The sequence below is a fragment of the Staurois parvus genome, unplaced genomic scaffold (assembly GCF_062004578.1).
Source record: "Staurois parvus isolate SC_StPar_1 unplaced genomic scaffold, SC_StPar_1.0 ptg001462l, whole genome shotgun sequence".
In the NCBI taxonomy this organism is placed as follows: Eukaryota; Metazoa; Chordata; class Amphibia; order Anura; family Ranidae; genus Staurois; species Staurois parvus.
Window position 1 is genome coordinate 244187 of NW_028319258.1, and position 12715 is coordinate 256901.

Below are 12715 nucleotides of genomic sequence, written 5' to 3' on the forward strand. Positions count from 1 at the left end.
ATTAGTTTTACAATCTAAACTGCGTATGAGTGAACTTTGTCATGAAGGTGAGCCGTGAGGCTCATATAATCTCTAGTATGACTGCTGTAGATTATACAAATCTTCAATATGTGAGCATGAATGCTGTAATCCAGCCATTCTCAACCAGGGTTCTGTGGGTTCCTGAGGTTCCTCCAAAGGTTTCTAGGAGTTCCTTGAGTTGTGGCTGATTGACCTCCATATGGTGCCTACACATTTGTGAGGTCAAAGCCACTTGGCAGAGCCGGCTGCATGACACCAATAATCTGTGTAGCCGTCTATAAGGGAGGCATTCTGACCACCACTGTAAATGGGGGCATTCTGCAACTTGTCACTAATGGAAGGGGCATTTGTCCCACTGACCTCCAATGAAAGGGTTCCTCAAGACCTGTACATTATTTCAAGGGTTCTTCTTGGGTAAAAAAGGTTGAGATAGGCTGCTAAAAGTTATGGTTTGATCACCATGCTGTTTTTGTAGGCTAATACAGTTTGATGTACCATTGTACAGGAATACTATAGACCAAGAAAATACACATATAAAATGATATCCAACTAGAGGGTATAATAAAAATGAATCCTTCATATTATTATGGAAATTTGTTTTTAATTGCTGGCAAATTACCTTGACAGCTGTCATTGACAGCTTCATTGTAAAAAAAACCCAACAAAACAAACACAAAAAACAACACAAAGCACCCCCCCAAGGGTCTGCTATGTATTTTGGGGGAGAGTTTGTGGCAGGGTCTGTGTGCTGTTTTTTTTTACATGTGGTCCCCCTAAAATGTTCTATTAAACCCTTAATCTGAACATGTAACATGGCTGGCCATGGAGACCCAAGCTGATGAGGAAATGAGCCTTTTCCTGACAACCCCTGCGCACTGGTTGTGGGGGTCTGCGGTCTGGGGTCTTATTGGATTCTGGTTGCACTCACTAGTGTTGACAGTAGGAAGCTGTGATGTACAACAGAGATATAGAGTAATACTGCTATTAAACATGAAGTTTGGTTCTCACCAAATGGATTAGTGTTTGGGCATTCGTCTGAATGTCTCAACAATCCAAATGTATGTTTGGACTAAACCTTCAGCTCAAATGTTTGGGTGTTCATCCGAATGCCCAATCACACAAAGTTTAGCACAAACTTGTGTTTGGAACAGGGGCAGACTGACAACTCCTGGGGCCCCCGGGCTATAGGGGATCATGGGGCCCCTGTGTCCTTGTCCAAACTCAAAAAACCTATGAAAAAGGTACCAGGGGCATCTCATGGGGCCCCCTACTGACCCCGGGCCCTCGGGCAGTGCCCGAGTTTCCAAATGGTCAGTCCGCCCCTGGTTTGAAATGAAACTTGAGCTCATCCCTAATCCTCATTGGAGAGATTTTTCCCTCACATCCAGTTCTGGTGAAACCCAGAGCACTGTAGAGAGCTTACTTTCTGTTTTTTTCCCTTCAAACTTGATTCTCCATTTATTGCTTTAAAAAAAATTGTTAAGGGGATCAGTGCCCCTGTTACCAGCCTCTAGTGGATTTTTAAAAAGAATATATGGAAACATAAAACTGTAAAATAGAGTATATCAGTAGGGGTTCTAACTTTGATCTTTTTTGTTCCCCTTTTTCTTCAGGGTATATTACCTATGTAACTGTCTGAATATGTGGCTCATCTGGATTCTTCTAAGCTTTACCACCTCTACCTACTGCCAAGTTCATCCCCCACTCAGCTTCGCCTGCCGTACTGCAAAGGAACCAGAATGTGATAAAGTCCACTTTGTCCCCGGTCACAATCTTCTCGGTCAAGGCTTTGATATTGTGACCATGAAGCAGACCAGAGCTTACCTGCTAGATCTCCAGCAGTCTTCCACAGAGGACAACACGTGCACTGTCTGTTACAACCCATATATGAACAAGACTTGGCAAAAGCTGCCCCATGCCATTTTGGACTGGAGGCCCCAGTCATACTGTTCTAGGAAGATCAACAGTGAGATCTTCCTTTCTTCTACATCGCTTGCTGAGGAATCTGGATCTGAGGTGAAGAATAATTGGGAAACTGGTTTAGAACTCCACCATAAGGTAGTAGCTGCCAAGCTAGTAATGGCTGGTTCTCAGTCCCAAATGGCACAATTTGGTAAGAGTAAGACTAGTACAGACCGTTACACCTTCATCAAGCACCATCTGAGTTGTGTCTATTACAGGTATGTCTTCAGAAATCCAAAATAACAAAGATGTGATGCTACAACCCATATCCAATCTTATATAGTATTGTAAGGTGTAGTTGCCTGTGCAAGGAACACAGATTGTCTAGTATAAAAATCAAAAATAACATAATATCATTATAAAACTAAAAAAAAGTTAGGAGTTCCAAAAGTTTTTCCATTCACTACTTTAAAAGACCTGTTCACTGGTAGTGATGGGCTGTACGTTTGAGTCAAATGTTAGACTGACTTAAACATCAGCCGTTCCTGTGTTCAGCAACTACACGAACGGCAAGGGTGTTCGACTGACTGTTTCCTGCCATATCCCACAATGCACTGCACCCTGACAGTGCATTGTGATTGGCCAAACCAATGCACCTTACCACAGGTCAAGTGCAATGCTTTGGCCAATCATAGCACATGATGACTTCACAAGGGAGTGAGGTGACCCCTGACCCCGCCCCCTTGTGACATCATCACACTATTTAAGAACTGTCATCCCGGTGCAGCTGTCAGATGGTGGGAGCCATTTGAGTTTTTTTTTCTTTTTTTGGGTTGGCGGTAATGGCGGGCATCTTGATTGACGCCGGTTCTACTTCGGGGGGACATTTTTAACATTTTGTATTTTAATAAAGGACTTGTCAAGGACTGTCTCCTGTCATTTTTCCACTACAGGAGCGAGCGAGCACCCCCCATGTTGAGGGCATGTGGCCTTGTATGGTTCAGGAGGGGGAGGCATTCGCTTGCCCCCCCTCCTTTTCCTGACCTGCTGGGTTGCATGCTCAGATAAGGGGCTGGAATGGATTTTGGGTGGACCCACACCTTTTTAAAAAACATTCTGGCATGGGGATGCCCCTTTAAAATCCATACCAGACCCGAAAGACTTGGTATAGATGGGGGGGGGGGACCCCACTCGTTGAAAAAAAAAAAAATTTCCTTGGCAATGTTGGCAAATTTTTTTACATTCAGCTGACAGCTGAAACAATAAAGAATGTTGTAAGTAGCTTACTGCACACTTAGATGCGGCAAGATACCGCTTAGTGAATTGTCCCCTCTGTTTGAAGTTCACAATCGAATTTCATTTGGTTGAAATGTTCGACTGCGAACCGGACAGGGGGTGTTCGACCCATCACTATTCACTGACTGCAAAATTATTTTGTTTCCAATAAAATAGATTTCACTAATTTGCTCAGTACAGAAACGCATTACCTAGATGGCCACTCAGCTGTCTTATTGAATAGTGTGGGCATCAGCCAAAATGATATCCCCAAAGTAACAGGATGCTCCGGATACAAGCATTAAAATAGTAGGAAAAATTAATTCATGTTTTTTTTTATTGACACTTTCTAAATTTGTCCCTTTACCAGCTTCCACCTTTCAGACCTTCCTCTTCTGAACAAAGACCTAAGCCGGGCCTTGAAGTCTCTGCCACTGACTTATGATGCCAGCACTAAAGCTCACTACAGACTTCTAATTAGCATCTACGGCACTCATTATATCAGCCAAGCAGATGTAGGGGGCCAAGTGCTAGAAGTCAACGCCATCAAGACCTGCCAAATCTCCATGGATGGCATCTCCATAGACAAGTTGAAGGATTGCCTTAGCCTGGAGGCCTCCGTTGCCGTCACTGGGAAAGCTGAAGCAAGTGCCAAAGCTACTGAATGCAAGGAACTAAGCCAAAAATTCAACAAGGGGGGGAGTTTCCATCAGACATTCAATGAGACGAGTTGGGAGGTGAGTTGTACAACAGGAATAGGTATAGTTGGCATATACTGCTTACATATAAAACTATACCATTCTTTAAAATTAATTTGCTAATTACTTTTGAGTCCTTTATATATACAGTATCTAAGGTTTCAATTTAAATAAATAGATAGTGGTTTTGTACAGTGCATCCAGAAAGTATTCCCAGTATATAAAGTGCATCCAGAAAGTATTCCCAGTATATATAGTGCATCCAGAAAGTATTCCCAGTATATACAGTGCATCCAGAAAGTATTCCCAATATATACAGTGCATCCAGAAAGTATTCCCGGTATATACAGTGCATCCAGAAAGTATTCCCAGTATATACAGTGCATCCAGAAAGTATTCCCAGTATATATAGTGCATCCAGAAAGTATTCCCAGTATATATAGTGCATCCAGAAAGTATTCCCAGTATATACATATAGTGCATCCAGAAAGTATTCCCAGTATATATAGTGCATCCGGAAAGTATTCCCAGTATATATAGTGCAGCCGGAAAGTATTCCCAGTATATATAGTGCATCCAGAAAGTATTCCCAGTATATACAGTGCATCCAGAAAGTATTCCCAGTATATACAGTGCATCCAGAAAGTATTCCCAGTATATATAGTGCATCCAGAAAGTATTCCCAGTATATACAGTGCATCCAGAAAGTATTCCCAGCGCTTAACTTTTACCACATTTTGTTATGTTACGGCCATATTCCAAAATGGATTAAATAAATGTTTTTCTTTAACAATCTACAAACAATATAAACAATGCTACAAGCTTGGCACACCTATTTTTGGGCGATTTCTCCCGTTCTTCTTTGCAGGACCTCTCAAGCTCCATCAGGTTGGATGGGGAGCACGGGCTCACGGGCATTCTAATCAGCATGCACACTTGTCGCCCAATGGCCTATTTAAACAGGTCTGTCATGATGAGCAGTTGCTGAATGGTCTTCAGCTTGTTCCAGTAGCCTGATCCGCCATACCTGCTTACCTGTGTATGACCCGGCTTGCCTTTGGACTTCGCTTTGGCTCCTGCTTGAACTCTGTTCACCTGATTACTATGACCTCGGCCTGTTTACTGGACTTGCCTTTGCCTACTGTTTCAGTACCGCTTTGCCTGGCTGCCAGGTCACTGCTGACTGCTGTATGCTGCCTGTCTCCTGGTCCTGTTTCATCTTCTGCTCTGGTGCCAAGCTGCTCCTGCGTTCCATTCTGAGGACTACCAGCTCTATCCACCTACAGAGTGGACAGCACCATTCAGCTACTTTGGCACTCACGCCACTCTTTCCCCTCACCCTCTCTATCTCCACCTTCAGGAGTGTTGGGCAGGAGGTGCAAGAGAGGCCTCCATAACATTCCAGTCTTCACCAGGTATGTGCACTTTGATCAAACATCTAGATGAAAAGGACAAATTGCCACTTTGTTTCTTAGCAGTTCAGTACATGTTATACAGAGCCATAGTGGGTGAATTGTACATATACAGTACATAGTAGCATATTGCACCAATGAAGCAGCAATGAGAATTCAATCCAATTGCTCCGCCAGGGGGGCAGCAACCTGGAACTTTTTGTTCTACATGAGAATGTGTTCCTTCAATAAGAACATTAATTTCTGTTTGTGAATTTTAGGTAAGAGGAGGAAAGATCACATCTGAGCAGCTCTCTTTTGATGGAAAGAACGGAGAAGGTGCGGCATCTTTTGAGACCTGGATGGAAAGCCTAAAGACTGACCCTGATATAGTAACCTACTCTCTGGAGCCCATCCACAACCTGGTTCAATTCAGCAGACCTCAGAGAGAAGGCCTACAGAAGGCCATCAATGATTACATTAGAGAGAAGGCGCTAACTAAAAACTGCTCGTGCCCATCTGGTTCACAGCTGATTCCTGGTATAGAGTGCAAATGCTTTTGTCTTGGTAGTTCCATCAAAAATATAAACTGTTGCCCTTTCAAAAAGGGATTTGCCAAGGTGGTGGTCACTGTACAAGGTGCCTCAAATCTTTGGGGTGACTACACCTCGAAGACTGATGCCTTTGTAAAATTAAGTGTTGGATTAGTTTCTGCTCAGACACACACCATATTGAACAATGATAATCCAAACTGGAGATCACGGTTTGACCTCGGGATTTTGGAACTCAGTTTGGTGTCTAACTTGAAGGTGGAGGTTTGGGATGAGGATAATATATATGATGACTTGCTTGGAACGTGTCAGAAACCAGTCAACAATGGAGTGAAGGACGAGGTTTGTTACCTTCAATATGGCAGTGTGACTTTTACAGTGAGTGCACAATGCCTCCCGCACCTGACTGGCCCCCTCTGTACAGGCTATGCGGCTTCCACCGCTATGACGTGTATTCCCTGAGCCAAGTTGCTTACTTAACTTGCTTACTTTTAAAGCTGAACTCAAGGTAAAAAGTATATACACAGATTAAATACATTCAAAAAGTAGACATTTTACCCCACCAAAGGTTTTGTATTTCTGTCCATCCATCCCTGAGATTACCAAAGTTCTGTCACATGGTACAGCCAGTCAGATGACTCTACTTACAGTTAACAAATACTGTAGTGTCCTCCTTCTGCCCTCAACCTGGATAGAGAAAGGATAATCAGCAGACTTAAAGAGGACACTCACAGTGGGTCATTTGAATGCAAAATTAATTGCAGTTACCTCTGATAATTATACTTTAATATGTAGGTAGGTGCAGCCTATTTCCTCCATTAAACGTGGTGCTCAAAGAAAGTGGCATTGCAGAGGGAGAGGAAGTAAAGAGGAACATGCTCCTCTATGGGTTCCTGGGTCACTGGGGGAAGTGATAGGGTTAGATATTGCCACCCCATTCAGCTTTGGCGGTCATCTTGGGTCAGGCAGAGTTTATTTAAAGCCCTGGCTCCCGGGCTTGGCATGCATTTCTGCAAAGTGGGTAGTGTAGGGACAGGTCAACCCTCTGACAAGGACAGTGAATAGCGGAAGGGAAAGGTTCCAGACAAGTAGAGAAAGGATAAGCACACACTATCCTTTCTGGATCCCTCCCATTTGGGTACAGACCAGCCAGGCCGCTGTCAGCACATCCGAGACTGTTGTACATTGCTGCTACTTCTGTGAGTTTCCTGGTTGGGTTCCTTCCCGTTGGACTGTTTGTGAAGTTTGAACTGCAACTGGACTCTATGGGGTTTATTTACTAAAGCTGGAGAGTCCAAAATCAGACTCCCGTCTGCATAGAAACCAATCAGCTTCTAACCTCAGCTTGTTCAATGAAGCTTTGGCAATGAAACCTGGAAGCTGATTGGTTTCTATGCAGAAGGGAGTCTGATTTTGGACTCTCCAGCTTTAGTAAATAAACCCCTGTGTGTTTACTGCCACTGCACTACGATCCCACAAATATACAAGAAATTATACAACCTTCTGGACTGTGTGTATGTGGTTCTGGTATTGGGTACCTCACCACAAGCTGTAGGTGTCATGGCATAGTTCATCCCCAAAAAAACCACTTTAAGTTTCATCTTTTATCACTTTATCATGTTGTTATCCCCCATCTGACATCAAGGTGTTTGCAGCCTACTCGCCTTCTTATTTGTAATATGAATTTAAAACAGACATGCAGGAAAAGGGAAGGGCAGAGGGGCTGATATTTGACTTGACCAACTTTGCAGGAACCCTTGTGAAATTTAAGGATGAAGCTCTCCCCAGCACCCACAGCTAGAGAGGTCATTGAGGTCTTGTTTAACCACTCCAGTACCAGTATCTGTATACCCCTTCATTGCCAGACCCTTTTTCAGTTTTCATTGCTAGTAATAGTTTGACTGACAATTGCTCTGTCATGCAACACTGTAACCTAGTAAGACAAAAAAAACCACAAGACTGCTATTCCTCACATTTAACTTTTTTTTTTTAGATAAAAAATTGATCTCTTAATCAGTGATGGTCATAGACACGTTATCCCTCCCTCCTTACACCTTTAAAAAATGATCCCACAATTATTGGTGGTCAGTGGCACTTAGCCCCCACCCACCAAAAATATTCTTGCAATCATCCCCTTATTTTATTGTCAAGGAGCTAAATGCTTGTAAACATTGGCAATGTTTACACTTCTGATGGTTGTGATTAGTTCAAAGTGATCACAAAGTACCAAGCCACTCTCGCTGGCTCGGTACATTGTGATAGTGACCTGAGCTGTCCAGTGCGAGCTTCATCACATGTGTGTTAAACAGCACTCCAGAGAAGAATGTCCACTTCTATACGGTTTATTTACTAAATGGCAATATTGAGGTAGCTAAAAGGTCATTTACTACTTGTTGAGAATATGTAAATAATGATATCTTCATAGCCTGACCATGGGTACCCTATAACCCTCCTCCCCTCTCCTGCTCTATAGAAATGGCCTATACAGGCGGTCCCCGGGTTACGAACACGAAAGGGACAGTAGGTTTGATCTTAAGCTGAATTTGTTTGTAAGTTGGAACAGGTACATTTTTTGAGTATAGCTCAAGCCAAAAACATTACTTTTAAGTTTTTTGGATAGCATGGGGAAGGGTTACAACCCCTGTAATGTTTGTTTTGCTCACTTTCTGTCCCCTTGACAACTGGATTTGAAAAATTTGGGGTTATCGTGGAAACAAGGATTGGTGATAAATCTTGAGTGGAGACACCTTTTTCCCATGATAACTCTTACAGGATTGAATTTCCCCTCCTAGGGGTAGATTTCCTCTTCACTTCTTGTTTCTCCCTCCGTTCATAAGTAGGAGTTGTTCGGAACTCGGTTGTTCGGAACTTGGGGACTGCCTGTATGGGGTTTTAGTCAGAGAGAGAGCCTGAAGGTAAACAGCTGCTGTTCTCTCTCTCTAGTGCTCTGCAACATTATTGTCATGTGTGTACCCTGTATTAAATGTACACTATAGTGCCAAAAGTATTGGCCCGCCCTCCCAATCATGTGATTCAGGTGTTCCAATCACCTCCATGGTCACAGGTGTATACAATCAAGCCCCTAGGCATGCAGACTGCTTCTACAAACATTGGTGAAAGAATGGGTCGCTCTCAGGAGCTCAGTGACTCCAAGCGTGGTCTCGTGATAGGTTGTCACCTGTGCAATAAGTCCATCCGTGACCTTTCCTGGCTACTAAATATTCCACGCTCAACTGTTAGTGGGATTATAACAAAGTGGAAGCAACTGGGAACAACAGCCACTCAGCCACCAAGTGGTAGGCCACGTCACATGACAGAGCGGGGTCAGCGCATGCTGAAGCGCACAGTGCGCAGAAGTCGCCAAATGTCTGCAGAGTCAATAAAGACCTCCAAACTTGGTGTGGCCTTCAGATGAGCCCAACAACAGTGCGTAGAGAGCTTCATGGAATGGGTTTCCATGGCTGAGCAGCTGCATCCAAGCCTTCCATCACCAAGTGCAATGCAAAGCGTCGGATGCCGTGGTGTAAAGCATGCCACCACTGGACTCTAGAGCAGAGGAGGCATGTTCTCTGGAGTGACCAATCACACTTCTCTGTCTGGCGATCCAATGGATGTGTCTGGGTTTGGCGGTTGCCAGGAGAACGATACTTGCCTGACTGCATTGTGCCAAGTGTAAAGTTTATTGGAGGGGAAATATGGTGTGGGAATTTTTTTCAGGGATTGGGCTTGGCCCCCTAGTTCCTGTGAAGGTAACTCTTAAGGTATCAGCATACCAAGACATTTTGGACAATTTCATGCTCCCAACTTTGTGGGAAGAGTTTGGGGATGACCCCTTCCTGTTCCAACATGACTGCACACCAGTGCACAAAGCAAGGTCCATAAAGACATGGAGGAGCCAGTTTGGGGTGGAGGAACTTGACTGTCCTGCAGAGTCCTGACCTCAACCCCATAGAACACCTTTGGGTTGAATTAGAGTGGAGACTGCGAGCCAGGCCTCCTCCCCCGACATCAGTGCCTGACCTGACAAATGTGCTTCTGGAAGAATGGTCCAACCTTCCCATAGACACCCTCCTAAACCTTGTGGACGGCCTTCCCAGAAGAGTTGAAGCTGTTATAGCTGCAAAGGGCAGGGCCAACTCTATATTGAACCCTGCCGACTAAGACTGGGGGGCCATTAAAGGTCATGTGCATAGAAAGGGCGGGGCCAACTCAATATTGAACCCTACGGACTAAGACTGGGGGGCCATTAAAGTCCATGTGCGTGGAAAGGCCGGCCGACCAATACTTTTGGCAATATAGTGTACAGTTGGACATACATGAAGATTCTTCAAAATCTGAAAATGTACTTTGAATGATCGTAATTTATCTGTCTTGCTCTGCCAATTAAATTTAAAAAGAAAAAAAGATGTATAAAATGTAAACCAAAAATAAAACTGTCAGTGCGACATAGAGCTTATTCCTTCTATAGCTTATGTGATGATATGAAATCAAATACTAACTCCTCTGTACAGCTGTCTGTGCAGGAGCACATAGAGAGGAGATACATGGTGCCGCTATGTGTCTGTGACCACACAAAGTATATGCATAGCCCAAACTTTATATATACATATATATTATTATTATTAATATACAGGATTTATGGCGCCAACAGTTTGCTCAGCGCTGTACAATATAACGGGAGACAATACAGCAACAATACAGTTCAATACAAGAGGGAAAGGAGGGCCCTGATCCTTGGAGCTTACAATATATATATATATATATATATATATATATATATATATATATATATTTTTTTTTTTTTTTTTTTTTTTTTTTTTTTATTGGTTACAACGCCTGTCAGGTTTCCTGTTGCCCAGGGCTCCTCTAGAGATATTTCCCCTCACATAACATTAACATAGAAAAGTGACAGCAGAAAAAACACCAAGTGGTTCATCAAGTCTGCCCTTTTTTTACAATAGTTGTAAAGGCTGAAGGTTTTTTACCTTTATGTATTCTATGCATGAATGTGAAAAACCTTCTGTGTGCAGCTGGGGCGGACTGACAACTCATGGGGCCCCCGGGCAATAGGGGATCATGGGGCCCCTGTTCTTCCCCAAACTCAAAAAAGCCTATGAAAAAGGTATGAGGGGCATTTCATGGGGCCCCCTACTGACCCCAGGCCCTCAGGCAGTGCCTGAGTTTCCAAATGGTCAGTCCGCCCCTGGTGCAGCAGCTCCCCCCAGCCCCCTCAATACTTACCTGATCCAGCAATGTGAATGACAGCCTCTGCTGTCCCAGGTATCTGCCTCTTCATTGGCTGAGACAGCAAGCAGGAACCATTGTCAATCACAGCCAGTCAGCCAATGAGGAGAGAGAGGGGGGCAGGGCCAAGCAGTTGTTCCATGTATGAATGAGCACACGGAGCAGCGGGTGCCCCCATATCAAGCTGTTAGTTTTTTAATTTATTTATTTTGGTCAATGTTTTGGTGGGATTTGATGCATGTATACACAAGTTTTTGAAGTGCTTTTCATGTGTAATACATGTGTTCTGTGCACTTCAGGTGTTTTTCTCTTGGCCAATGAAAATTGTAAAAATCATCTTCCTTGTATCTTTTAGCTTTTCTGTATATTGCTTAGGCAGAGAAAAGCTTGAAAATTGCATGTAAAGCGTGCATAAACTATTGCATGCATTCAGGCACACCCATTGAACTCTAGGGGGGCTAAAGATGCATGAATCTGCTCAAAACTCCTGTACTCAGGGCCGGGACAAGGGGTGGGCAGGAGGGGCGGCTGCCCTCGGCGCCATGGTTAGCTGTAGGGATGGGGGCACCTTCCTTCTGTTACAAGGCTGACAGGAGTAGTGACAGCGCCAGTGATCTTGACAAGCGAGTGACTGCTGGGCTTAGGATCTCCTAAGCTTGCGCATCATGAATGGGGGGGGGCGGTTTGTCATCTTTTCCCTGGGTACTGGATGACCTTGTACAGACACTGACTGTACTACTGTACTACTTCCTGCAGCAGGCGACAGGCTACAAGCGACAGAACCAGGGACGGACTGACAACTCATGGGGCTCCCGGGCAATAGGGAATCATGGGGCCCCTGTGTCCTTGCCCAAACTCAAAAAAGCCTATGAAAAAGGTACCAGGGGCATCTCATGGGGCCCCCTACTGACCCTGGGCCCTCGGGCAGTGCCTGAGTTTCCAAATGGTCAGTCCGCCCCTGGACAGAACATACTAATGTGAAAGAGTGCAATTTAAATATATGGATTTGTTGGCACAAAAACCATTTCTTTGGAAAAGAAAAGAAAAGAAACGAAAAGAAATGAAAAGAAAAGAAAAGAAATGACCTGCTGGAAAAGGTGAGACATAATGAGAGTAGGAGGTGTGAAGTTATTGTTTCTACTCTGGTTGGGTCAAAGTGACTTGTTTGTGAGGGCAATCTTCTAACAATGGAAGGCGGCTGCTAACACACCACTCTGAGTATCCATACAATTTAACCCCTCGCCCTCCAAAGTATTCACCCCCTTTCCTGGCCAGGCCATTTTTTTGCATTATGGTGCTGCGTTATTTTAACTGACAGTTGTACGGTCATGCAACGCTGAACCCAAATGAAACTTACGGCCTTTTTTTTCCCCACAAATAGAGCTTTCTTTTGGTGATATTTGATTGCCCCTTCATTTTTTATTTTTTGCACTATAAAGAAAAAAAAGGCTGACAATTTTGAGAAAAAAACAATATTTTTGACTATTTGCTATTAGCCTCCCTAGCGGTCTGATGATGTCAGTATTTCTGTGCTCAAAGTGGTAAATTTTTTTACATGGAAATATATATTTTTTTTATTGTAGGCCTGTAATTTTTAGGAATAACTCACTGAAATCTGTCCAAACAAGAGTCT

At 43.7% G+C, this 12715-nt stretch overlaps 1 protein-coding gene across 1 annotated transcript; it reads left to right on the forward strand.

Moving 5' to 3' along the window:
* The first annotated feature begins 1662 nt into the window (after positions 1-1662).
* LOC149435833 (perforin-1-like) lies at positions 1663-6429 on the forward strand. The gene is made up of 3 exons (XM_089662374.1): positions 1663-2201; positions 3569-3935; positions 5569-6429. The coding sequence occupies exons 1-3, from the start codon at positions 1663-1665 to the stop codon at positions 6298-6300; spliced, it is 1638 nt and encodes a 545-aa protein (XP_089518500.1). The 3' UTR covers positions 6301-6429.
* Positions 6430-12715: the final 6286 nt, after the last annotated feature.